Here is a 24153-nt window from a genome sequence, read left to right on the forward strand (position 1 = left end):
GTGTCAAGCTTTCTAGTAAACTGGATAATAACCTACAGTCCTAATAGGATTCTATGCTTATCCCAAATTTAAGAGCACCAGATGGGGGATAAGTATATTACAACAAGATACTCTAAACAAAAATAAAATTAAATATCCTTGCCTTAGCATGAAAGCAATAAAACTCATCTTAAAGCAATGCAGTCAGACAAAATCATTGCATCTGTAATAAGGGTGAGTATACAGCTACGGGAGTTAGCAGCCCTAAATATTTCTGTTCTAACGACTCACAAGAGATACACAAAATCTATCATTCCTCCCTGATGTACGAAAAAATAAAAGGCAATTTCATAACACCTTTGGTGCTTTCTAACTTAATAGTTGGCCTTCAAGAAAAGCAAGTACAACTTTTGAGTGTTTATAAGAAAGCAAAGGAAAATGTTGCAAAAAATTACTTGGCTCAAAGGCCACAGAGAAAGCCGGAATCTGCAGGACTCACCAAACTACACAGCTGTTTTAAAACTGAAAGTCAAACAGCTTTTAACAGGTATTAAGTATTTTCTACAACAAAATTATCAAATATACATACTTCTTTTTACACTGCAAATAGACATTTTATTTCTATTAGGAAAAAAACTATAGTTACACAAACAATAACTAGATTGCTGTAATAAATATAACTAGCCACATAATACTAGTCAATGCTGGCTTTTTAAAAAATTACCAGAGAATTTCAAAATGATTCTGAATGATCAAGTGTGACTCCTATATTTTTTAGATAGGCATTGATGTTAAGAATATGGCTTTCACAGAAACATAATCCAATTTATCTGATTTCCATATATCTGATTTCCATATATTAATCATGGCAACAAATAAAAATGATGACAAAAATCACGAAGATAGCTTAAATTTTTTTAAATTAAAAAACAAAACCTTAGGTAAACCACATTAAGGAAGATTAACAAATCTGACAATCCTCCTCCAAAACTGTTTTTCGAAAAAAAGTCTTAAGGTCATAGAAAAATGTGGATGGCTTACAACCCTTAAAATTCCTTTTAGTTAATGAGAATCTCATTTTTGGAATTTCTTCAAACTTAACTGAAATGTTAATGAAAACGAGAAATATTTAGATGTTGAGAAAAAAAGTTGTTCTAATTATTCTGCCTCACTAATTTCAGCTCATCAAAGTTAAATAGCTAGTAAACAACTGGTCTGTTTTGGCAGATTTTTTTCTATTTTAAAATTCATTACTAAATAGATGAGGTTACTACTAGTTAAAATTCTGAATCCAAATGCCATACATGCTGTTGTAAAAACTGTGCAGTTTTAAATATATTTTTACTTCTATGTATTTTTGAATCTTTAGCCAAACTCCTCCAGTAAAGTTTTAGTTTATTATGTTTTCTAAAATAAAAACATTTGTATTTTATGCTATAAAAATCAATAAATGTCTACTAATGTTAGGTGCTCCAAAATAAATGATTCAAAAGTTTTAATGAAAGCCCTCTTATAATTAAAGAAGGTGATTGGTAATGAGGAAGAAAATGGAAGGCATATTTACAACAAATCAAAAGCAGAATTGTGATTAATGGGCTCCACAATGATTATTAATGTTCTCCCTATAAAATATTGGTCTTTGTATTAATTTGAAAGTATAGACTGGGTTCTTTCCTTTGATAAATGAAAAATGATTTTTTTTCCTATTTTAAGATAAGAATGACTATTTTTAAAACAGAAGACTACATCCAAGATCTTTCCCTTTCCCCATTTCAAAATTATGAGTTTTCTTTTTGTCTTTTTGAATTCTTGAAATCCAGTGACATTGTCATAGCTCTGAGAACCAAGAAAATCGAAGCCACTAACTGTAGGAGACAGCCTTGATGCTTTTGATTATATTTTCCTAGAAAAATTTTTATGATATTTAATCTTAATAGCTTTTTTTTTTTTTTTTTTTTTTTTTTTTTAGGAAATCCTCTAATGCCAATAAGGGAGAATCTAAATCTCAGGAGTTTAGGCAAATTTAACCCATCAGCATAGCTTGAAAATAGGATAATTTAATAAAACCTCAATAATACATTGATTTTTAAATAATATGTTATATACTCTCGATATATATATATCCTGCTAAGATTAGTAGGTACCAACCTCATATCTGTATTGGAAATGAACAGGGTGCACATTTTTAAAAGGAGAAGAGGCTACACTAACTACTACTCAAAGTCTCCTCAACATTTGGAGGCAGGAGAGAGATGGAAAGAAAGTCGAGTTCTTCATCAGGGCTGGTGCCCATCCCACAGCACTACACTTCCTCCTATCCCCTGACCACTGCCAAGGTCAGTCGGGATAGGTGGGCTCGTGTCTCTACATAGTCAGATACCTGTGTATTTTGCTGGGAGAAGAGGAAAAATAAATACATAAAAATAAACAAAACTCTCTATTCCCAAACTCCCTGTATCCTTTCAAAGTCACACTTTATTAATGGAAATTAAAATGATGAAGAAAGAAACCACTAGTAACCTAAATAAGCTTCCCCTTAAAGACACATTTTAACACCAACAAGAAGACTTTCTTCTTTCACTTTCTTCCTTCCTTCCTTTCCTCGTTTTTTTCTCTCTCTCTCTCTTTCCTTCTTTCTTTCTCCTTCCCTCTCTCTTTTCTCTTTTTCTTTCTAGCCAGAGTTTGTGACTTACTAATTATTTTTATTCTGTTTGAATCAGGTCCCTGTTATGTTTTGTGATTTTCTGAAATGAAGTTAAGATTTCCATTATTTATGAGAATAAAACAGGAGGTTGACACTTTATGCACAAAAAAGAATAACCAAAGGTTACAATGACATCAGTTTTGGTTTTTATTGAGGGCTGGCGTGTTGCGCAGGGTGTGGGGGTGGGAGTGGGGTGAAGCAGGTGTGAGGAATGAGTTTGTTTCTTCCAAGAGAGGGCTTTGCTTCGGTCAGTGTTGCTGCAGTCCCAATGAAGGGGCCCACTCTGCCAGCTCTTCCGTGTAGACTTCATAACTGAGCGGGCAGGCTCAATTCTCTAGGAAGCCTGACGTTGGCAACTGCACCTCATGGAAGAATTCCACAAAAGGTTAAATTAGGGTGAGATTGTCAACAGGCTTCAAAAAGGCAGAGTTCCAGGGCCCATGCCTGAGGTCTCATGGGCCTCCTTCAGGTCCTCGTCCCCATAGTCTGACACTTTTGGCCCTTCTCTTTTCCAGCTCCCCACCCCATTCTTCAGTCAGCCCTTCCTTTTTCCTCTAACCCTGCAAAAAATGAGCAGCGCTGTTGTTTTGTTCCAACTGACAAAACAGCTAAGAAACAGCAGAACATGACTGCCCTTTGCAAAATGGGCCATGTGATCCTCCTAGCTCAATTCAACACTTCCAGTAAAATTGAATAGAAAGGGAACTGTTTATGAAACTCTCCTGCTTGCCTTCGGAATACTCTCATCCTCTCCCTTCTCAGCCTCCTAAATACCCAAATGAACTTATATAATGAGCTTTATTTTATCACCCTGAAATTCTTCCTCAGTCCAAATTGCTAATGTGGCAGGTTCCAGCTGCCCAAATTCCCTAAACAACATTGCCTGTTCCATAAAAAGCATGCAATTGCAAGCACAGCAGTCCTGCTCTGGTTCTCAGAACTATAAACCAACTACCCAGCTCCCTGGCCCAGGAAGGCTATGAAACAGGCAACATGGACAATTTAAAGGTGTACAATATCCGAGGTTCCATTTCACCCTTAGGCAGCCCGGAGTGGAAAAGGTAAGGCCACCCTCCATTTTTCTTCTGAGTACTATATTGATTCTCTGGAAACTCTCTCTGTTCCAAAAGAAACCACCCCATCCCGTGGAGAAAAGGTGACACTGAATTTGCACTGCTTTTTCTGGTGGCATTTGTTTGACTAAGAGGGAGCAGAGCTCCATACAACAGACTGCTTTATTTGTGTGATTTGAAAATAACACATACCAGATTAGCTCCCTAGATGCAGATTAGTACAAAGTTTGAATCCTTTCTTTCAAATTAATTAATGTAATCTCAATGTTTATATAATAGACATTGACTTTTATCTGACACATACAGTATATGACTCTGCCTTTAGCAAAAATACCATTCAAGCTATCTTCAGCAGATGTGAATGCTTTATTTTGATTTTGGGGACTCCAAAGAGAGTCCATAACCTACCTTGGCATTGTCATATCTCAAAAAAGCCTTCTTCATACTTGCAATATAGTAATATCTAAGTACTTGGACATCCCGGCACAAAATACGTGAGTCCACGTCTCCCTGTTTTTCACTATTCCCTCTGCAACCTTGTTCACATAGCAAACTCTAAAATATTCTTCAATAGGCAGCCTATGCCACCTTCCCTCAACTATCCCAGACCAGTAGTCATCACTGCCTCCTCTGCCCCTTGCACATGTCTCTATGTGGTCTTACCAGACAGTACCATGTTTGCTCATATGTCTGTGTCACTTACTCAACTCAAAGTTCCTTGAGGAACTAATTGTATTTGTATCTCCAGTGCCTTGCATATTTTATATCACATAATAAGTGCTATAAAAGAGAAGTAAACTTACATGGCTATGAAATGACTTACAGTTTTTAACTGGAATGAGCTTAGTACAAGACTCACATAGATGCTGGTGGTTGATCCTAAGTTTCTCATGCTGTCATCTGAAATCATTTGCTCTTGCTCTACATTCAGAGGAGAAAGAAAAACTGGTGACACTTCTCTGGCCTCTATATCATAATTAGACCATGGGTAGGAGCTGAGAAACTAGAAAATATTTAGCCTACCCCTAGTCACATCCTAAAAGACACCAATGTGGAGCTCAAGGAACTCAGTGGATTTATCAACATTTAACACACCCTATATTCACCCATTATAACTACTTGAATTGGCATGGATGGGAATAGTAGATTTTATTGTGGAGAACAGAATAAATCTAATAAAAGAAATAACTAGAGGAAAAGTTGGGACTAGCTGATGTTTTTAAGTAGAGATGGGAAAAACATAAATGATGGTGGTCAGCACAGAAAGTTTTGAATATAAGGACTTTAGAAATCAATGTGGTCGGCTGGGCATGGTGGCTCATGCCTGTAATCCCAGCACTTTGGGAGGCCGAGGCAGGTGAATCACAAGGTCAGGAGATCAAGACCATCCTGGCTAACACGGTGAAACCTTGTCTCTACTAAAACTACAAAAAATTAGCTGGGTGTGGTGGTGGGCCCATGTAGTCCCAGCTGCTCAGGAGGCTGAGGCAGGAGAATGGCATGAACCCAGGAGGTGGAGCTTGCAGTGAGCCTAGATTGAGCCACTGCACTCCAGCCTGGGCGACCAAGAAAGACAGTCTCAAAAAAAAAAAAAAAAAAAAAAAAAAAAGAAAAGAAAAAAGAAAGCAAGAGAAAGAAAAAAGAAATAAATGTGATCACTGTTTTCTAGTAATAGGCTGACCATGGACAAGAATAATAGGTACATTATTCCCCAGTCCCTTTGCAATGTACTATACTGTTATTTAAGCATCCCAGCATCATGCTTGCTTTCCAAAATACAAGTCTAGCTCAATTGCCACGATTCTGCTTTGAAGCTCTTTTTTAATGATTTATATGTCATGCTCCCCAAAAGTCTTTCTAAAATTATACCAAAGGGAAAGAGGCAAAAAAAAAAGGGGAGCTTAAATGTTTTGAGGAGCTGTTAGATGGGCCCGGTGATTGCTATGCACTTCTTTTTGAGACAGAGTCTCCCTCTGTCGCCCAGGCTGGAGTGCAGTGGCGTGATCTCGGCTCACTGCAACCTCAGTCTCCAGGGTTCAAGGGATCCTTCCACCTCAGCCCCCTACTAGATGAAAATACAGTCGTGAGCCACCACAACTGGCTTGCTATGCACTTTATAGACACCATCTGTATCACCCTCCCAACAACTCCACTTGATGGGAATAATTATTCTCATTTTAAATCAGTTTTAACCTAGGTTTCTCTGGTTCTAGATCTAGTATTTTTTCTATAAATAATACTGTTCCAATTTCTTTTGGTTTTCTTTTCGTAGAGATGGGGTCTCACTTTGTCACCCAGGCTGGTCTCAAACTCTTGGATTCAAGCAGTCTTTTCACGTTGGTCTCCCAAAGTGCTGGGAGTACAGGCATGAGCCACTGTACCTGACTGACTGTTCCTATTTCTAGTATCAGCATGAAGAACACGAGAAAGTCAGCTTCAAAGGTAAAAGGTGTATCATTCATTCATTCAACATTTATACCACAGCTATTATGAACCAGGCACTATAGTCTCTTTGAGGATATAAACATAAATAAGTTCTGGGACTTGACTTCAACTTGCTCACAGTCTAATGGAAAAGAGACATAAAAACAAGTAACTTGGTTTATTCTATTTTCCCTAGGTTCTGTATTTGGGTCCCCAGCCCTTGTCACTTTTTGCTGCTACTTTACTAACTTTCCATATCTTAATAGTTACTTTCTCTTTATTTACACATTAGTAAAACACGAGAAACCTGCACCATTTTGTAAGCTGCCTACACTGCTAAAATTGCATCCTAGAGGGAAGTGAGATGGAACAAACCATAAGCATTTGAACTCGCTTGTGCCGCTCTGGGTTTCCATGCCACCACAGTGTTTGTTCATTCATTTATTTGCATATTTTGGAGGGCCTACAGGAGGCCCAGTGCTAGCCAGGGAAACAATGGTGAAAATGACATAACTAGCGTTCTGCCTCCATGGAGCTTACCCTCTAACCTTTACAGGAAGGGGAGGCAGGCAGTCAACAAAATCCTAGATTGTGATAGGTGAGTCATGAAGGAAAACCACAGGGTGCCATGAGAAAGCACATATGGTACAGGGACCTGACCTTGGCAGGGGGATGAGAAAGGCCTCCCCTAGGAAGTGGTATGAAAGCTGAGATCTGTGAGTTGAGTGGGATTGGCTTGGTGAAGATAGGGGGAAGAGGGACAAAAAGGGAAACAGAGAGGATTCCAAGCTGAGGGAACAGTGCATGCAAAGGGCTGAAGCTGGAAGGAACACAATGCCTCTGAGGTCAGGAAAGAAGGCTAGCGTTTGCAGAAGATAGGCAATACAAGGGACAAGGCCCGGACACAGAGTTGTGAAGGAGGCATTGGCCCAATGATGCAGTGGGTTTCAGATCTCATTCTAGGAGCAGTGGGAACATATTGAAAGGTTAAAGCAGCTCAGTTGAGTGCATTTAATGTTCTTTAAAATTCCCTTGGCTACCTGTGATTAAAGTATTAAGAAAAACACAGCGTGAAAATATGTTTCATTGATGAGAAACTTGTTTAGGATACAAAAAGTGGTATATATAAAAGAGTTCTAAATAAAAAATAATGGGTTTTATTCATTGCACTGTTATCCTGGGTAGGTTATTTAATCTCAAAATATTTTTGTTTCCTCATCTAGCAAATGAAAATACTAAAAAATTCAAAATTCACATACTTGTTTTAAAAAGCAAATGAAATAACACACTTGAAAATGCTTTGAATCTCTAAAATGTAAGTTCCTTGAGGGAAGGGACTTTGACTGTTTTGTTCACTACTATACCTAGGACCTAGAAGATGTATGGTTGGATGGATGGATGGATGGATGGATGGATGGATGGGATGGATGGATGGACGGATGGATGGACTGATGAACAGATGGATGGCTGGATATAAGAAAGTGAGGGAAGAAGAGATGAAGGGAAAAAAGAAAGGAAGGGAAGGAGGGAGGAAGGGAAAAAAGCATTTTAATATGTGCCACATTTAATATGTGCCAGGCAGGTGGCTCATGGCTGTACTCCGAGCACATTGAGAGGCTGAGGTGGACAGACGGCCTGAGCCCAGGAGTTTGAGACCAGCCTGGGTAACATGGCGAAACCCTGTCTCTACAAAAAATATAAAAAATTAGCAGGGTGTGGTAGTGCATGCCTATAGTCACAGCTTCTCAGGAGGCTGCAGTGGAGGATCGATTGAGCCTGGGAGGTTGAGACTCCAGGAGGCCTTGATCACCACTGCAGTCTAGCCTGGGTAACAGAGTGAGACCCTGTCTCAAAAAAAAAAAAAAAAAAAAAAAAAAAAAAAAAGGATAGATGAATGGATGAATAAATCACATCAAGCACCATACAGTGCAAATATGACGCAAGACATACAGCATGTAGCAGTCCACCTGAGCAGGCAGCCTCCCAGGAACTCGATATCACAGCGTCACCAATGCTTGCCAAGCAGCCAGGCCTTCCTTCAGTGCTGGCACGCTGGGCACCTCCAGCAGCTATTCCAGATGGCTGGGTGATGGGGGCAAGCACAGCGTCAGAGGCCCATGACATCACCTCTTCAATGTCGCTGGTGAGAGGGGTGATTGTGAGAAATGAAACACTGCCTTTTCCTGCTTCTTCTTCCTCATATACTAGTCTCTGACACACACCCCAAAGCCAAGCCCTAAGTACACATCCTTCTCCACTCATATAATCCCTACCTACAGATTCTTATTCTTTGTTTACCAAATGTAGTATTCTAATACATTTTTATATAACTTATTAACACTTTTCTTATACTGCACAGTCTTAGCTATGTGTGCCCAATTCCTTATAAGAATTACAACTAAAGATAAAAAAGAGAAAAGGGAAAATATTAAAAGCCTTAAGATGTTCTTTGGTATTTATTAGCTTTATAACAATAATGATAGTAACCATTTGTTGAATACTGACTTTCCTCCAGGCATAGAGTTTGACACTTAGCCTATATCACTTCAAATCCTTACAACCTCCAACAACGTCAGCATTATGACTCCATTTCTTGGGGAAGAAAATTGAGGCACAGAGCAGAATGATTTGCCCAAGGTTAGGAGGTTGTTAAGGGCAGAACCAGTGTTCAAATCTGGGTCTATTAGACAACACAGTGTGCATTCTTTTCATTACACTACATATTATTGCAAAAATCTTCCAAAAGAAATCAGACTACTTATGATAAAAAGAGCAACCACTTACTGAACATTCAATATGTGCCAGGCACTGTTATGCTCTTTACAAAAATTATTTCATTTAATCCTCTCAACAACTCTGTCAGGTCTGTATTTTTGAAATGAAGAAACTAAAGCTTAGAGAGACTAGAGTGACTTGCCAAAGCTCAAAAAACGACTAAGTGGTAGAGCCTGGATTTTAACCCAGGTCTGTCTGACTCTAAAATGCACCCTCTTAAACTGCTACACAAGAGTCCCACTATTCAAATACCATCAGTATAACTTGCATGCCTTCAAAGGAGAATGTCAAAACAGAAGAACCGGGTCAACAAACCATTTTAAAGATAATTCCAAATAACTACTGCATTAAGACACCATCTCTAAGAGCCCATTACTAACCATTTTCTCTGAGATGTTGCCTTGTTCTGTTGTCCCAAATGGCCTTTAGAGCGATCTGCAACCAGTGTTTTCAATACAAGTGTTTTCCTTTTACATTTGGTAAGTAATTTGAAAATCTGTTTCTAAAACTACCAGTTCAATCAAATGGAGCTCATATCTCTGCATCCAAATCTTTAGAGATGCTATAAAAATGCACATTAAAGTTACTTAGTCCACAATTCTTATTAAATAATGTTCTTTGATGGTCAGGATAATGTTCAAAGTCAATGTGCAAATTGCTCATGTCATATAAAATACTAGATTTCACTGGGTTTTGTTTTTGTTTTTGTTTTTGTTTTTTTGAAATGGAATTTCACTCTTGTCGCCCAGGCTGGAGTGCAATGGCGCAATCTCGGCTCACCACAACCTCCGCTTCCTGGGTTCAAGTGACTCTCCTGACTCAGCCTCCCGAGTATTTGGGATTACAGGCACCCATCACCACGCCCGGCTAATTTTATATTTTTAGTAGAGATGGGGTTTCTCCATGCTGGTCAGTCTGGTCTCGAACTCCCGACCTCAGGTGATCTGTCCACCTCGGCCTCCCAAAGTGCTGGGATTACAGGCGTGAGCCACCGTGCCCGGCCAGATTTCACTGTTTCATAATAAATTTTGAAGGTTATATCAAGCATTTTAAGATATGCCCAACATGATTGTCTCCCTATCAGAAATAATTCTTTTCTAAACCAGAAGAATCCTCAGGCAGGTCTCCTTAGCTATATTTGTTAAGCTATATAGCTATATTTGTTAAGCAATCTTATAGCTATATTTGTTAAGCTGAATTTTTAAAACTTCATTTGTAATTAAGAAGGTGTTCGCCTTCTTGATCTACTGATTGGGCAAAGAGGACTTCCTTGTATCTATGGAGAAGTATACTCACATAACTTTCACACTGATTGGATGTGTAAACCAAGTCGCTGGCAAACTATTACTTTAAACACAGTCAGTGAAATAGAAGTCTAGAAATTCTTGGAGTAACATGTGGGAAATAATGTATGTGTGAACATATGCCTGTGTCAACTTTCAAAAAGTAAAATATAAGTACAGGAAGTACCTACATACTCCCTAACAAAAGCAAATATACAGACCTGGATGAACATCCCAAAATTCTGTGCTTAATATTCAAGTTGAGATGTTCTATCAGTCTCAGAAAATTAGAGTATGTATTTTTAAATGCTTTTTTCAACTGGAGTCTATGTATAGAGCAAAAATAAACCAATAAATACTGCAGGAAAATATGAAGAAAAAAAATAAAACACTAATAATTATACCACGGTCAATACTGTGTTTCACAGCCTCCCCAGACTTTTTTCTTGGCATACGTGTATATGACTTGGAGTTTTTCAAATATACAGTTGCACCACAAAACTGTTGTGCAACATGCTTTGTTTTATTTTGTTTTATTTTTCCATCCAATAGTAAATGAGAGTCAGCCGGGTGCAGTGGCTCACACCTATAATCCCAGCACTTTGGGAGGCCGAGGCAGGTGGATCAGTTGAGAGGTCAGGAGTTCGAGACCAGCCTGGTCAACATGGTGAAACCCTGTCTCTACTGAAAACATAAAAATTAGCTGGATGTGGTGGCGTGTGCCTGTAATTCAAGCTACTTGGGAAGCTGAGGTGGGAGAATTGATTGAACCCGGGAGGCGGACGTTGCAGTGAGCCGAGATTGTGCCACTGTACTCCAGCCAGAGTGACAGGGCGAAGCTCCATTTAGAAAAAAAAAAAGTAAATGAGGGTCAGTGTTTAAATAATAAATATAGCTCTACATCTTCAATTCTCTCATAACTCATTTAACTGATCTTTCACTGATGGACAAGTTTCTTTCTGTTTGCTTTCATAAATAACACTGAAATGAACACCGTTTACATATAAGCACTTATCAAACTAGTCCTTTCAGACAAATTCTTAGAAGTAGAAAGACTGTATCAAAGGATGTAGCTTTCAATACATATTGCCAAAGTGCCTTCCAGAAAACTCATGGCAGTTGACACTACCACGAGCAATACACGAGAGCGCAGGCTTCACACTCTGATCTTGCCTGGCTATGAATATTCCTTTTCAACTGTTGCCAATCTGATAGGCAAAACAAACGGTAACTTCTGGTTGCTTTCAATGAATTTTCCTTTTATACAAATATGATATATAGGAGCAGTAGATCACTGTTATACTGAAGAGCAAGAGTTTCAGAGGCAGACAGCCCTGGGCTGCAACAGTTCTGCTAAATGTTATGATCTAGGATAAGCTGCTTTAGCTCCCTAAATTGGACTGTCCTCATAGAACAACGTAAATAATTGCACCTGTCCCGTAGTATTTTCTTAAGCAAGATATGATATTAGCCCAGTGCTTGGCAGACGATAAACAGTAAATGGTAGCTGCTAGTAGTAGTGATAGTGATATAGTAGTAGTAAATAATTTGGCGGCCATTTGTATTTCTTCTTTTGCAAATTATCTTTTCATATCTTTGGTCTGATTTTGTCCTAGAGAATGCATCTCTTATTTATTAATCTGTAAGAGCTCTCTATAAACTATGGGCAATAACTCTTTGGCCACTATATATGTAGCCAACATTTTCTCCACATTGACATTAGTTTTTAATCTTATTTATGGTGTTCTTTGTAATTTTTGCTTAGTTAAATCTAAGATGATTTTTTGTTTTGTTTTGTTTTTGAGATGGAGTCTCTCTCTTGTTGCCCAGGCTGAAGTGCAATGGCGTGATCTCGGCTCACTGCAATCTCTGCCTCCCAGGTTCAAGCGATTCTCTTGCCTCAGCCTCCGGAGTAGCTGGGATCACAGACATGCGCCCCCATGCCTGGGTAATTTTGTATTTTTAGTAGACACGGGGTTTCGCCATGTTGGTCAGGCTGGTCTCAAACTTCCGACCTCAGGTGATCCACCAGCCTCAGCCTCCCAAAGTACTGCGATTACAGGCATGAACCACTGCAGCTAGCTGTAATATCTCTTTTTAAAATGTGTTTGGTTTCTGCTATTGGTATCATGCTTACAAAGATCTCCACTACCAAGAGATTATAAAGATTAAGTATATATTTTGTGCTTTTATAGATTATTTAGTTTTTTAACATAAAATCTTTAAACATAAACAATATTGCTATTAAGTAGGAATTTAACTTTATCCTTTTTTTCCCTTCTAAATGACTAGTATGTAATCCCAACACCTTTTATAAATCTTCTCATCACTGACTTGATGTGCCACCTTGACATTAAAGAGTTGATAATTCCTAACCTGAAATTCTGAACTCATAAAGCTCTGAAAACAGAGCCTTTTGTTTTTTGCAGTTTGGTGCTTAAATTCATTTGGTGGTAAAAATTGACCTGAGCTAATGTGAGGCTACTTCTGGTTTTCATCATCCCATTTAGTGTCCGTGTTAATCTGTTCTGCTGTGGAAATTTACATGAATTTGATTATGAGACACTGCTAAAAACTCTAAATTTTGAAATATAACTGGCCCCAAACATTTCAGATAAAGGATTGTGAACCTGTACTAGGTTTCCATGTACGCTCAAGCCTGCTTCTAGAATTCCTGTTGTAGCTATGCTCTTATTTTCTTTTTTTCCATTAATGCAATAATTACATTGATTTTCAAATGCTAAACCAATCTTGCACTTCCAGGATGAACCCCATTTGGTAATGATATATTATCCTTTTCCTGTTTTGCTGGATTCCATTTGTTAATATATTAATGATTTTTGCATCCATGCTTCAGGCTACAATTTTTTCTTATAGCGCCTTGGTCAAGTTTTGGTATCCAGATTATACTGGCTTCCAATTTCTTAGTCTGTCTACCATTTTGTTTATATTTACTATATTTTATGTTTTAATACTTGATGAGATAAAAATTTCCCCTCTTTTTCATTCTTCACTAGTCTCAGGCAATGTTTTTCTGAACTTTACTATATTTTATCAAATTCCATAGAATGAAAATAACGTTAAAGCTTATGCTGGAATTCTATTAAATTTTAGGTTAATGTGGACAAAAAGTGATATTGACATATTTACTACATTGACCCTTCTCACCAATGAACATGTTTCTCTATTTATTCAAGTGTTCTTTTATGTGCCTTAGTTAAGTTTGGAAGTGTTCTTCATAAAGGTCTTGTCCAATTTCTGTTAAGTTTATTCCTAAGTATTTTATAATCACTCTGATCATTTCAACTCTACTCATGGCTGTGCTACCATATGTCATTAGTTCTGATTATCAGTTATAGATAGCTGCTATAATTTTTTCCTTGGAAGGGTGGAGTGCCTTGTGGAAGAAAGGAGCCAAACATCACTGCTTCATTTATTTAACAAACATGTGTTGAACACGTAATATGTACCCGGCACTGAGAATTCAAAGAGTGATAAGACAATATCCTTGTCCTCAAGGGTTCACAGTCCAGAGGGCAGATAAACAAGTAGCATATAGTAACACGCAAGTTCTGTGTTAGAGGAGAGGACAGGAGAAAAACACAGTCTACCTCCAGAAGTAGAGAGTATTGTCAGGAAAAACTTCTATAGAGCCAACTCTTGGGGTGGGTCCTACTTTCCCCCTTGAACAGGTGTGGTGATGAGGAGGCACATCCAGAAACTGCATTAAGTCCTGCAGACTTAAGAATGTCATCAATACAGAGCTGAGTGCACCCTGCCTTCCGTGTCAGAGCATGGCAGCAAATCCCTCTGGCTTGCTGGCCTCTCCATGGCTCAGCTCTCCTGGTTACCTGTCACTGAACTGGGCACTGAGCACTGTGGGTCACCGAGCCACATTTCCCTTACCTGTCTCTGCTCATATAACTTCAGGAAAAGGAGGTCAGTGTCCAGTTGAGTCATTACAGCTTCAGTTGCTAACTGGCCTGGCTCTAGACTCCTTAACGCCCATAAAGTGCTATCACTTATTACTACACAGGAACATCATGTTCTGGGAGAAAATGGTTCTATTTCATGCCTCAAATGGTAACAAAGCAAATGAAAGCTGATCTGCTGTGTGACTCCTGGATAGTGACAGGTTCTGTCCCAAATAAGCAGACCTAATGAAGCTCTCAGAGATTCCCAGCTTGGATGAACTATTTACTCCTCATGAGCTCAATATTAACTGTGGAGTCATCCTGCAACTACAGAGCCCTTTGCAGAGTGATCACAGGAAGCCAGGCATGGAGGAAGAAGGCGAGAATAAGCAGTCACTTGTGTTATTGCTGAAGAGACCACAGGGATCTGTCCAATTATTCAAATGCACATCTGGAAAAAATTCACCTGTCTTGAACTCAGTTCGCTCAACAGCAAAACAAGCAAAAGCACCACAAAATGCTCAATCAGGGCGATCTTTTCAATTGTGGAGGCTGAACGTTTTCCCACCTGAGCATCATAAATAAGGCAAATTGCATAACAGGGTAATAAGAGTTGTTGCTGAAAGATGCAATCACAAAATAAAAGGACCTTTCGAAACCTGAGTATAGATGGTAATTATCCAGGAATGGAATATAAACAGGAGCAATTTCAAGGTTCCTGCTTCGTCATGTTATCATGAAACTGAGACAGCCAAATGCCAAAGAGGGCTCTTTCAGTTACAAGAGACCTTCCTATGTCTTTGACAACAGTGCTATTCCCTTCCGTTAACTAGATTGCTGTAGTACACCATCTTGTATATCAGTCTAATCTCAAATGCCACAATTCACAAAGTTGCCACCTGTTCTTTCCTGCTACCAAAACCAGAACTCTACCTGGTAAGCTCCACAGCGGGAAAAAAAAAAACAAGGAAAAAAGTAATAAATTGTGGTTATTGATACTTCAGTGTTATTATTGTATTTATAAATAAATACAATGTATGTATGTATGTATCCGAATAAGATTCTTTCATGAGAAAGAGATGCACCCCTCCAACTAGAGTACTAGTAAAGCTTCCTTCTCTAATGTAAAAAGCAAGACCTGAGATAAATAAAATAGGTAAATATGAAAATACATTTATAGCCCCAAATAAATACATGCTCTCAAATAAACAGACCTAACAAAGTTGAGGGAGTCATTTAAAAACTAAACGATTGGCCAGGTGCTGTGGCTTACGCCTGTAATCCCAGCACTTTGGGAGGCCAGGGTAGGCAGATCACCTGAGGTCAGGAGTTCGAGGCCAGCCTGGCCCATATGGTGAAACCCCATCTCTAATCAAAATACAAAAATTAGCTGGGCATGGTGGTGGGTGCCTGTAATCCCAGCTACTCGGCAGGCTTAGACAGGAGAATCGCTTGAACCCGGGAGACAGAAGTTGCAGTAAGTCGAGATCACACCATTGCACTCCAGCCTGGGTGACAAAAGTGAAACTCCATCTCAAAAAACTAAACTATTTACTCTTCACCAGTTCATGAACATTAATTAGCCACAGAAACAATTAGAGCCACAGACTTTGCAAGCATTCGGGTTAATTCAGTAGAAGAATCACGGGTCTTGAAGTCAGCCCTGGGTTTGAATACAGCCCCACAATGTACTAGCTTTGAGACCTTGGAAAAGTTCGTCTGTCTGAGCTTCCTTATCTGCAAAATGGGGAAAATACCTACATTACAGACAGGGGGTTTTGAGGACTAAGAGAGAAAGGTATATATAAACCCCAACAATGAATGGTACAGACAGGCGCTCTATACCCACCTACTTTCCTATTCAAATTCTCTACACACTAAATGGTAAAATAAATCTCCTCAGCTTCTCAACCTACAATGAACCCTTACTGTTTAATATAGCAAATCCTTTCCATTAACAGTGCCCCAAATTTTGCAATACAATACTCCACAAGTCAAATTCTCCACTTCAGCAAAATCTGAATCTCTTATATATTCTCAGCTTTTTATTTTCATGCTCTTACGATACCATCACACCACCACCAATAGCATTTCCCAAAGTAGTTCACAAAGGAATTGGGGCGACAGGAGTAGGGCAGGATTGGGTGGAATGAGGGCCTTTCAAGTCAATAAAGATAGTAATAGCATTTGGTTCAATTGCTATGTTTTAAAACATTCTTTTCTTCAACACAGAACGGTATGAGAACATGCAACTGCGTATCTAGGGAGTATATGCAGTAGCTGGTGACAACTGGGAAACAGAACTCAGCTAAGCACTGCTAGTAGTCATGGTGGTTTAAAATTGCTTTATTCTTAAGACATATATTGTTCCACTGATACCCATATTGGACCACTGGTTAAAAAGGAAAAGCAAAGGGAATATTGTGAGTGAAAGATAATTAACTGGGAGATGAACATAAAAAATAGTAAGTCTGGGCCAGGTGTGGTGGCTCACGCCTGTAATCCTAGCACTTTGGGAGGCTGAGGTGGGTGGATCACGAGGTCAGGAGATGGAGACCATTCTGGCTAACACGATGAAACCCCATCTCTACTAAAAATACAAAAAATTAGCCAGGTGCGGTGGCGGGCACCTGTAGTCCCAGCTACTTGGGAGGCTGAGGCAGGAGAATGGCATGAACCCGGGAGGCAGAGCCTGCAGTGAGCAGAGATCGCACCACTGCACTCCAGCCTGGGCGACAGAGCGAGACTCTGTCTCAAAAAAATAATAATAATAATAATGTCTGTTCTTTACAGATACTTGTCACATTCTTCTGCTCAAAATTTCTTTGTAGCAAAATAAAATATCTAAAACTATGCTAAAAAATGCAAGACAGTAACAATTATATCCAATGTGCCTATCGTTTACTGGCAATCCATATTATCTACATTGTGTTTTTGCATAACAAACCACACCCTGAAAGAGAAGTATTAACTACCTGACTTTTTCCAAAGGCAAAAAATGAAAGGTCAAGAGGCTTCTGGTTTCCAGTTCTGTATTTAAGGAGCTGAAAAGTCACCACTCCATCCTAACAAGTAAAAAGGCTGAACAAACTGAAAAATCAACAAGTCTTCTTAGTTTTGTAAGAAAAGTGAGATCACAGTAAACTGATGCCTCTGAAATTGAAGCAACAGACAGGGAGATACAGAGAATCCCAACATACTGGAGCAGAAACTTTTGTTTTTGTTTTTGTTTTTTTTGAGACAGGGTCTGGCTCTGTCGCCCAGGCTGGAATGCAGTGGCACAATCACGGCTCTCTGCAGCCTTGACCTCCTAGGTTGAAGGGATCCTCTTGCCTCAGCCTCCCAAGTAGCTAGGACTACAGGCATGCACCAAACACCCAGCTAGTTTTTGTATTTTTAGGAGAGACCAGGTTTCTCTATGTTGTCCAGGCTGGCCTCGAACTCCTGAGCTCAAACAATCTGCCCACCTTGGCCTCCCAAGGTAAGTGCTGGGATTACAAGTGTGAGCCACTGCACCTGGCCTGGAGCAGAAACTTCCCCAAGAAAAATCCCTTTCCAGCAGCAGCAGGAGGAAAAGGAACCATTCTGAAATATGCCAGAGCACTGGGGTCTTCCTAACACGGCCTGCCCTCAGGAGAAGCTGTCTAACCAGAGCCTCATCTGACAGTGGATTTTACCAGAGCCTAACTGGCCTGGAGGGAAGAGAAATTCTCAGCTCTAGCCCACTCAAGCCTTCCATGTGATGAACAGAAATATATAATTCCAACCGAGTCTAGCGACCCTGTCCCACTTAAAAGGAAATAAAACCTGAGAAACACTGTGAAGTTCACAGTCCAGAGGCACAGGCTTACTCAAAGACTGAGACCTACTCACAGGACAAGAGGACACTTCCGTATTCACCAGACAGTTTCATCTTTCCCACCGCCCAGCAAAGCCGATGCACTGAGAACAGCAAGTTTTTGCAATAGAGAAAGAGTTTAATAAACCCAGAGGCAGCTAAACAAGAGGACAGGAGCTTATTATTACTCAAATCGGCTTTTCCAAAAATCCAGAGGCTATGGTTCTTCAAGGATAATTTGGCAGGCAGCAGAGTAGGGAATAGGGAACGCTGATTGGTTGGGTTGAAATCATAGGGAGTCGAAGTTTGTCTTCTTGTTCTGAGTCAGTTCCTGGGTGGGGGCCAAAAGACCAGATGAGCCAGTTCACCAGTCTGGGTGGCACCAGCTGGTTGGTTCATCAGAATGCAGGGTCAGAAAAATACCTCAAACACCAATCTTAGGGTTTTTGCTTTTTTTTTTTTTTTTTTTTTTTGAGACGGAGTCACGCTGTCTCACCCTGTCACCCGGGCTGGAGTGCAGTGGCACAACGCGATCTCAGTTCACTGCAAACTCCATCTCCCGGGTTCACGCCATTCTCCTGCCTCAGCCTCCTGAGTAGCTGGGACTACAGGTACCCACCACCATGCCCAGCTAATTATTTTTTTGTATTTTTAATAGAGACAGGGTTTCACCACGTTGGCCAGGATGGTCTCGATCTTCTGACCTCGTGATCCACCCACCTCAGCCTCCCAAAGTACTGGGATTACCGGAATGAGCCATCGCGCCCGGCCCAATCTTAGGTTTTACAATAGTGATGTTATCTATAGGAGCAACTGGGAAGTTTAGGAATCTTGTGGCCTCTGGCTACATGACTCCTAAACCAGAATTTCTAATCTTGTGGCTAATTTTTTTAGTTTTACAAAGGTGGTCTAATCCCTAAGCAAAGAGGGGGTTTGGCTCAGGAAGGAGCTGTTATCATTTTTGCTTCAGAATTAAACTATAAAGTAAATTCCTCCCATATTTTGCTCAGCCGATGCCCAGGAATGAATAGGAACGGCTTGGAGGTGAGAAGCAACATGGAGTCAGTTAGGTTAGATTTCTTTCACTACCATGATTTTCCTATGTCAGATTTTTCTCACTGTCATAATTTTTGCAAAGATGGTTTCACTTCCTCTCCTCCCACACTTCTATCACTACATTTCTAAAGGCCTACTTAAGAGTGATCCCTTTACCCCATATTCACGCCCAGCTATCAAGAGTGATCCCTTTACCCCATATTCATGCCCAACTATCAAGAAAAAATTACAAGGCATATTAAAAGGCAAAACAACACAGTTTGAAGAGACAGACCAAGCATCAGAAAAAGATGTGACAAGGATGATGGAATTATCAGATAGGGAATTTAAAACAACTATGGTTAATTTGTTAAGGGCTCTAATAGACAGTAAACATGCAAGGACACATAGGCAATGCAACCAAAGAGATAGATAGGCAATGTAACCAAAGAGACAGAAATCCTAAGAAAAAAAAAAATATATTAAGGATCAAAAACATTGTAACAGAAATGAAGAATGCCTTCGGTGGGCTTATTACTAGACTGGACATAGCTAAGGAGAGAGTATCTGAGCTTAAGGATGTATCAATAGAAACCTCCAAAACTGATAAGCAAAGAGAAAAAGACTGAAAAACAGAATATTCAAGAACTGTGAGACAAGTATACAAGGTTTAATATATGTATAGTGGAAACACTAGATGGAGAAAAAGAGAGAAAGAAACAGAAAAAATATACAAAACAATACAGGCTGAGAATTGCCCCCAAATTAATGCCAGACACCAAACCACAGACCCAGGAAGCTTAGAAAATACTAAGCAGGATAAATGCCAACAAAAACTACACCTATGCTATCATTTTCAAACTACAAAAAGTAAAAGATAAAGAAAAATTCCTGAAAGAAACCAGATAAAAAAAAGTAAACTGGCCATAGAGAAGCAAAGATAAAAATTATATCCACCTTCTCAGAAATCACATAATCAAGAAGAAAGTGGAGTGAACTATTTACTGTGGAGAGGAAAAGAAAACACTCACCAACTTAGAATTCTTGTACCTTGTGAAACTATCCTTCAAAATTGATGGCGAGATAACGACCTTCTCAGACTAACAAAAATTGACAGAGTTTGTTGGCAGTAGACCTGCTCTGCAAGAAATGTTAAAAGTTCTTTTGAGAGAAGGAAAATAATATTAGGTCAGAAATAAGATCTATATAAAGAAAAAAAGAGCATCAAGGAGAAGTGGAGGTAAAATAAAAATGTTTATTTTTATTTTTCTTAATTGATCTAACAGATCAAAGTTTGTTCAAAATAATAATGGCAACAATGCATTTGGTTATGTATGCTTATGTGTCTAGTCCCTTATTATCCATGGGGGATTGACTTCAGGACCCCATCCCCAGTGGATACCAAAATCCATGAATGCCCAAGTCCCTTATATAAAATGGTGCATCATTTGCTTTTAATCTACATACATCATCTTATACACTTCAAATCATCTCTAGATTACTTACAATACCTAATACTATGCAAATAGTTGTTATACTCTATTGTTTAGAAAACAATGACAAGAGAAAAACATCTGTACGTGTGCAGTACAGATGCAGCTATCCATTCTTTTTCAAATATTCTGATCCACAGTTGGTTGACTCCATGGAGGCAGAGCCCACATATATGGAGGGCTGACTGTGTGTGTGTATGTATACATATGTGTGTGTTTGTGTATGTGCATACACATTTAGTTATATACACCTATGTATAAGTAAAATGAATGACAGCACAAGAGACAGGAGGGAGAAATTAGGAATATTTCATTATTATAAGGTACTCACACTACCCATGAAGTGGTACAGAGTTATCTGAAATTGGTCTTGGATGAGTTGTAAATGTATACAGCAAACTTCTAGGGAAACCACTTTAAAAAAGTTTTAAAAAACAAACAAAAGAAAGAGCATGGTGGCTCACACCTGTTAATCCCAGCACTTGGGGAGGCCAAGAGGGGAAGATTGTTTGAGCCCATGAGTTTGAGACTAGCCTGGGCAACACAGTTAAGACTTCATTTCTACAAATAATTTTTTAAAAGAAATGTACTTGATATGTTACAAAAGAGAAAATGGAATAATGTAAAATTATTTAAGACTAAACATTAAACCACAAAAGGCAAAAAAGTGTGGAAGATAAAAATAGAAACAAAAAACAAGGGCAACAAATAGAACACAATAACAAATATGGTAGGTATTCATCCAACTATATACTCAGTTAACAATCACCTCAAATTCCAATGGTCTAAACGCACTAAATAAAAAACAGGAATTGTCAAGGTAGATCAAAAAACAAAACCCAACCATATGTGGTCTACAAAAAGTCCACTTTAAATATAAATACGTACATAGATTTAAATGCTTGAAGAAAGCTATACCACACTAACAATAATCAAAAGAAAGTGGGAGTAGCTACAGTAATTTCAGACATAGCAGACTACAGAGCAAGAACGGTTGTCAGAGACAGAGAGAGTCATTACAAAATGATAAAGGGGTCAATATTCCAAGAATACATAACAATCCTTAATGTGTATGTGCCTAACAACAGAGCATTAAAATACATGAGGTAAAACTGACAGAACTGCAAGAAAAAATAGGTGAATCCACTATTACATTTGGAAGCTTAGCATCCCTCAGAAATAGGCATATCTAGCAGGCAAAAAATCAGGAAGGACATAAACTCAACATCAATCAATTGTATGTAAATGACATCTATAGACTAGTCCATCAAACAACAGTAGATTATACATTCTTCTCACACTCATATGGACTATTCACAATGATAGACCACACTGTAGGCCATAAAACACACTCTAATAAATTTAAAAGCATAGAAACCATACAAAATCTGCTGTCAGATCACAACGGATTAAAATAAGAAATTAATAACACAAACATAGCTGGAAAATTCCAAAGTACTTGGAGATAAAACAATACACTTCTAAATAACATACAGGTGAAAGAATTCTGAAGATAATTTAAAAAAAATTTTGAACTAAATAAAAATGGAAACAACTTATCAAAATTTGTAGTTTGCAGCTAAAGCAAAGGGAAATGCATAGCATTTGGATGCAAAAATTAGTAAAGAAGAAAGGCCTTTAGATCAATAACCTACGTTTTTCCCCTTCAGAAACTAGAAAAAGAAAAACAAATTAAATCCAAAGTAAACAAAAGCAAAAAAATTATAAAAATTAGAGCAGAAATCAATGAAAGAGAACACAAGAAATTGATAGAAAAAATCAATAAAGCAATGTTTGCTCTTTGAAAAGACAGATGAAATTAGCAAGCTTCTAGACAGTCTAAGAAAAAAGGAGAGAGAATACAAATTACTAATATCAGAAATGAAAAAGAGAACATCACTACAAATCGCATGAACATTAAAAGGATAAAGAAATTTTATAAACAACTTTATGTCCACAGATTTGATAACATACATGAAAAGGATCAATTCATTGAAAAACACAATCTGCCAGTACTCACACACAAAAATAAACAATCTGAGTTGGCCTACATCTATTAAAAAATTGAATCAATATTTAATAACCTTTAAAATAGAAAGCACCAAGCCCAGGTGGGTTCACTGATAAATTCTATCAAACATTTAAGGAAGAAATTGTAACAATTCACTGCAATATCTTTCAGAAGCTAGAAGCAGTGGAAATATTTCCTAACTCATCCTATAAAGTCAGCATCACCCTAATACCAACACCAGAAGTTACAAGAAAAGAAAACTATGGACCAATATCTCCCTTGAACATAAATGTAAAAATCCTCAAAAAACTATAAGCAAATCAAATCTAAAAATGTATAAAAAGAATTATACACCATTTTCAAGTGGGATTTATCCCAATTATGCAAGGCTGGTTCAACATACAAAAATCAATAAATGTAATCTAATCAATCACATCGACAGACTTAATTAGAAAAATCACATGATCATATCATTTGACAAAACTCACCACCTATTCATAATAAAAACTTTCATCAAACTAGGAATAGAAGGGAATTTCCTCAACTTGTTAAAGAACATATTTTTAAAAACCCTACAGCTAACATCATACTTAATCGTGAGAAAGACAGCCAGGCACGGTGACCCACACCTGTAACCCCAGCACTTTAGGAGGCTGAGGCAAGAAGATTGCTAGAGCCCAGGAGTTCAAGACCAGCCTGGGCAACATGGCAAAACCCCATCTCTACAAAAAATACAAAAATTAGCAAGGCATGGTGGTGCACATCTGTATCTCAAGCTACTTGGAAGACTGAAGTGGGAGGATTACTTCAGCCCATGAGGTCAAGGCTGCAGTAAGCCATGTTCACAACACTGCACTCCAGCCTAGGTGACAGAGCCAGACCATGTCTCAAAAAAGGAAAAAAAAAAAAGAGAGAGAGAGAAAATTGAGGCTTTCTCACTAAGACCAGGAACCAGGCAAAGATGTCCCTTACTACTACTGCTTTTCAAGATCAAACTGGAAGTCATAACTGATGCATTAAGACAAGAAAAACAAACAAAAGGTATGTAGATTAAGAAGGAAGACACAAAACCGTCTTTTTCACAGATGACATGATTGTCTATGCAGAAAATTCCAAAACGATAAACAAAAAATTCCTGGAACTAATAAACAATTATAACAAGATTCAGAATAAAAGTTTAATATACAAAAGTCAATCACTTCCTCATATACCAGCAATGAACAAGTGAAATTAAAAATTAAAAACACATTACCATTTACATGAGCACCCCCCAAAGATAAAAATGCTTAGGTATAAATCTAACAAAATATGTACAAGATCTATAAGAGGAAAACTACAAAACTGGTGAAAGAAACCAAAGAAGAATTGAATAAACAGATATCCCATGTTCATGGACTCCACACTGTCAAAATGTCAGCTATTCTCAACTTTATAGATTCAATGCAATCCCAATCAAAATTCCAGCACACTATTTTGTGGATACTGGCAAACTGATTCTAAAGTTTATATAGAGAGGCAAAAGGCCCAGAACAGCCAACTCAATGTTAAAGGACAAAGTTTAAGGACTGCCACTACCTGACTTTAAGGCTTAATGTACAGCTACAGTCATCAAGACAGTGTGATA

General features: G+C 38.4%; 1 protein-coding gene across 17 annotated transcripts in view; it reads right to left on the reverse strand.

Moving 5' to 3' along the window:
• The window catches only part of LOC105483702 (CASP2 and RIPK1 domain containing adaptor with death domain), a 179153-nt gene that overhangs the window by 111933 nt on the left and 43067 nt on the right, over positions 1-24153 (reverse strand). Inside the window, exons 3-5 of one of the 17 annotated variants that reach the window (XR_011608969.1) lie at positions 8131-8320; positions 4616-4677; positions 2818-3039 (exon numbers count right to left, since the gene is read on the reverse strand). The exons of 9 other annotated variants lie outside the window; for them this stretch is intronic. Coding sequence is in view for 7 of the 8 variants with exons in the window: in XM_024793355.2 (XP_024649123.2) it covers positions 3010-3045; positions 4580-4677 (134 nt within the window). In the remaining variant the exon portion in view is untranslated. Of the gene's footprint in view, positions 1-2817; positions 3046-4579; positions 4678-8130; positions 8321-24153 lie in introns of those variants that run through there. 7 more of the 17 variants (XM_024793360.2, XM_024793359.2, XM_024793356.2 and 4 more) reach the window with 7 other exon arrangements.

Source organism: Macaca nemestrina, chromosome 10 (assembly GCF_043159975.1).
Source record: "Macaca nemestrina isolate mMacNem1 chromosome 10, mMacNem.hap1, whole genome shotgun sequence".
NCBI lineage: Eukaryota > Metazoa > Chordata > Mammalia > Primates > Cercopithecidae > Macaca > Macaca nemestrina.